Below are 3,773 nucleotides of genomic sequence, written 5' to 3' on the forward strand. Positions count from 1 at the left end.
TTTACAAAAATATGACGAAAATATTGCACGGTGAGAATATCTCAGACTGAGAGAACATGCAGGTGTCTAGCCAGCCTGAGTGTGTTTTGCTGCTTATTAGGGAAGGATTTGTTTTTGGCGTTTGTGCATTTAGGGAAAATATTCCTTGGGTGATTGAAAACAAGTGCCGTGGATTTGAGTAGGCCTATGTTCTAATGTCCTCCAATAAAACATCGCCTATAGGCTATATCAATCTGTGCTGCCAACATCATTTATGATGGGAATGTTTGGGAGTGTGCTCCTAAATTTGCGCATTGGATGAAGTGACCCAAGACCTCCCAGAGTTTTAGGAGCGTTTGATTTACAAATAAACATTGTCTACACGTGCAATAGGCCGCGCCCGGTCTCTCTGTCCAGCATTATGTTTCTGGGTGGAACTTCTGGCCACGAGCCCGCCACGCGCGTTTGGATGAATTGATGGTGGGTGGGGCCCCTGAGGGAGGGGCTTACCCGGCTAAGTCAGCAATATCAGCCCGATCGTGCCATTTGGAGAAGCAAGTTCCAAGCGCACTCATGATTATCTGAGGAAGAGGAAGAGTTCAGGACACGAGCGACTCTGGACTAATTCCCAGTTTTATAGACCTGGTCTTACTCTTATTTTACACAGAGCGAGCAATTGCCGAAATCCACACAGGTGAGTTTACACGTTTGTTCATTATCAGCCCAGCTGTATAAAGTAACAGATCCAAATTACATTTTAAAAAGGAATCACATTTTAGACTACTAAATTCAGCAAAATGTCTGTTGATGTCAACAAATTAAAAATATTTTATTTTCAGTGCTCTTGCAGTTACGTCCTGTGACATTAGTCCGGACACAGTTGCGTGTCTAAAGTTCTGAATTCATATATTACAATAATCCGCCCCATTTACATATGCATTAGTGCACAATAATTAACTGGGGCAGATATATTTTTTCTCCAAACAATAGCACATTCTTTGTCTGGACTTTAAAAGATTTTTTTTGTTTTAATTAATCGATTGTAACATTTGGGCTTTATTAATTTATTCTGCAAGATTTAAACATGTAATGAACAAAACAGCTCTAAAATCAGGGCAGCTTGTCCACATGTGTGTTCAGTTTTATGTTGCCTATTTAATCTTTGAGCTTTATGATGAGTAAATCCTGTCGTGTCCTAGATTGATAGCGTCTCTGTAGCGACTCCAGTGTAACAGCAGGGGATCATTCATTCTTAAAACAGCCATATATTTCCTCTATTAGAAAAACACCCAGTACTTCATTCTAAATAATCCCATGTTAGACTGAGCCACCCTCTCTTTAGAGTGAGCTGTCCACACTTCAGTGCTGAAATGAGAGCACTCATTCTGTACACTCATTCATGATATTGACTGAATTGTTTGTTTTTTTCAGACAAAAATGATGACCAAACCATTTGGAAAGAGCGGAGATGTGAGTGAGCTGGTGAGCTCCCTGGGCTGGCTGGAGGAAGATGAATGCAGCTCTCAGGATGGAGAGGAGAGCCATGGCATGAGTGTAGGGGGCCAAATTCACTCCTGCACAGACATGGGCAGTGAGGATATGGAGGAAGATGAGGAGGATAACAATGATGATGATGATGATGATGATGATCAGGAGATTGGACCAAATGGAGAACATGCTCCCAAAAGGAGAGGCCCTAAGAAGAAGAAGATGACCAAAGCAAGACAGGAGAGGTTTCGTAACCGGCGAACTAAAGCCAATGCGAGAGAACGTTCCCGTATGCATGGACTGAACGACGCCCTGGAAAGTCTGCGCAGAGTTATGCCCTGCTACTCCAAGACACAGAAGCTGTCAAAGATTGAAACCCTACGGCTGGCACACAACTACATCTGGGCCCTGTCGGAGTCGCTCGAGAACGGCCAGTCCCCTGACAGCCATGGCTTTGTGGAGATTCTGTGCAAAGGTTTGTCTCAGCCCACCAGTAACCTCGTGGCCGGCTGCATGCAGCTGGGATCCAGTCCGATAAACAACAAGATGGACGATAAGTGTGGAGGCCCGGGGATGGGTGGTGTGGGGGGTCAGGCAGGCCATCCTCTCAGCTTCCCGTCTCCAGGCCTTCCCAGCCCCCCCTATGGCTCCCTGGAGGCATCCCACCTACTCCATATGAAGGGATTCAAGGGGCCTGTATACGACAACCCATCCCCTAACGAGTGCAGCAGCGGCACCCCACCATACGATGGGCCCCTTACTCCCCCCCTGAGCATCAGTGGCAACTATGCCCTGAAGCAGGAGCCCTCTCCACGTGAGCCCGAGAGAAACTACACACCCCACTCCGGCCACAATCCCCACTACCTCTCGTCGCACCATTACCACACTGGCGGCATGCCAGGAGGGCCTCAGGGCCATCCACTCTTTCAATCTTCACGCTATGAGATGCCCCTCGATGTGGCCTTTGACTCCTTCAATCCCTCTCACCTTGTCGCCTCACAGATGGGCAGCATCTGAAATATGAACATGAAAAGTTGAGAGGAGCAGTGTTTGACTCTTTGAAACTGGCCTGAATAGGAGCTCTGCTCTTGAATGAACTGCTGTACAAATGGCCGTGGTACTGACTGTATAGAGAAATGTGTTTGCATTATGTTGTCTAGTTCCTCTGGGAGAGCACTGAATACTCAGAGAGACTTACCACCTCAACTCAATCTACCTGATACAAACACGCACCCATTACTTTGAAATATTTTATTTATTATTTTTTTGTTATGTTATTTAGATTATAATTATTTTTAAAGAATGTTGTGACAGTGACTAAAGATGAATGTACCAAATCAGATATCCACACTAAAGATTCACACAGATGTTCCAAGTGTAGAGATTGGAGAAAACACATGAACAAACGAACTTTGATAGGAAATCTGAGTGTCTGCGTATTAAGATAAATTAAACAAAAGTTCATCCATGGCAAGCCTAAATTGTGCACTGAGGCCTAAAACCAATGCAAACAAAAAGCCACAAAAAGCAATGCATTTATTTATATCTGTATTTAATATTTATTTTGATTACGTCTTGTCCTTTTTTATATTTTTCGCAGCAGTTTTTGTTCCGATGTCTTCTTGGTTTTGTTGTCACTAGCATCTGTACTGCATTTTATTTATTTATTTGAGGTTTTTCAGGTACTTTGAATTTGGTGTCACATTGTGTCATACTGTACTGTAAATATTTTGCAGTTTCGCACTTAATTGAATAAATATTCTTATATTATATGCTATTTCTTAGTAACAATATTTGTTTATATATATGTGTTTTCTGTTACACTTTCATCCTATACTTGAGTTTCAGTTAAACAAAAAGTTAATGTCTCCCTGTATAAAGTATACCTACACTATATCCAGCATCAATACATACAATTTCAAAAAAACATTCAAATAGATTCCTTTTTGCTTTTCAATTTTTGTATCACTTTCTAAGTGATAAGGTTTGTGAAATCCCTTTTTGTAATTTAGAAAAAAATAAAATCCTAATTAAGTTAATTGGAATCTTTTTTAACGGGTAAATCATTGCCAGCTCTTCTAACACTTACTCTCTGAAAGATATATTAGCACACACTTTGTTTCAGATGACAACTGAATTAATGCAATTTGGCAAGTTGTGCAGCTTTCTTATTTTAACATCTCTCAGTAGCCTAATTTGATATGAAGGCATATGTTATATGAAACAACTCCAATACACAAACAAACAAAAACAGGAAATGGATTCTGAGACCAAGAAAAAAAAAAAATGTTAAGTGGCTCAGTTTC

The 3,773-nt window shown here is 41.6% G+C and overlaps 1 protein-coding gene across 1 annotated transcript; it reads left to right on the forward strand.

Annotated features, from left to right (window-relative positions):
• The first annotated feature begins 544 nt into the window (after positions 1–544).
• neurod4 (neuronal differentiation 4) lies at positions 545–3,002 on the forward strand. Its single transcript, XM_010784423.1, has 2 exons — positions 545–673; positions 1,411–3,002. Exon 2 carries the CDS (start codon positions 1,417–1,419, stop codon positions 2,482–2,484), a length of 1,068 nt encoding a protein of 355 aa, XP_010782725.1. The 5' UTR covers positions 545–673; positions 1,411–1,416; the 3' UTR covers positions 2,485–3,002.
• The last annotated feature ends 771 nt before the right edge of the window (positions 3,003–3,773 follow it).

This window comes from Notothenia coriiceps, unplaced genomic scaffold (genome assembly GCF_000735185.1).
Source record: "Notothenia coriiceps isolate Sejong01 unplaced genomic scaffold, NC01 NC01_scaffold00026421, whole genome shotgun sequence".
In the NCBI taxonomy this organism is placed as follows: Eukaryota; Metazoa; Chordata; class Actinopteri; order Perciformes; family Nototheniidae; genus Notothenia; species Notothenia coriiceps.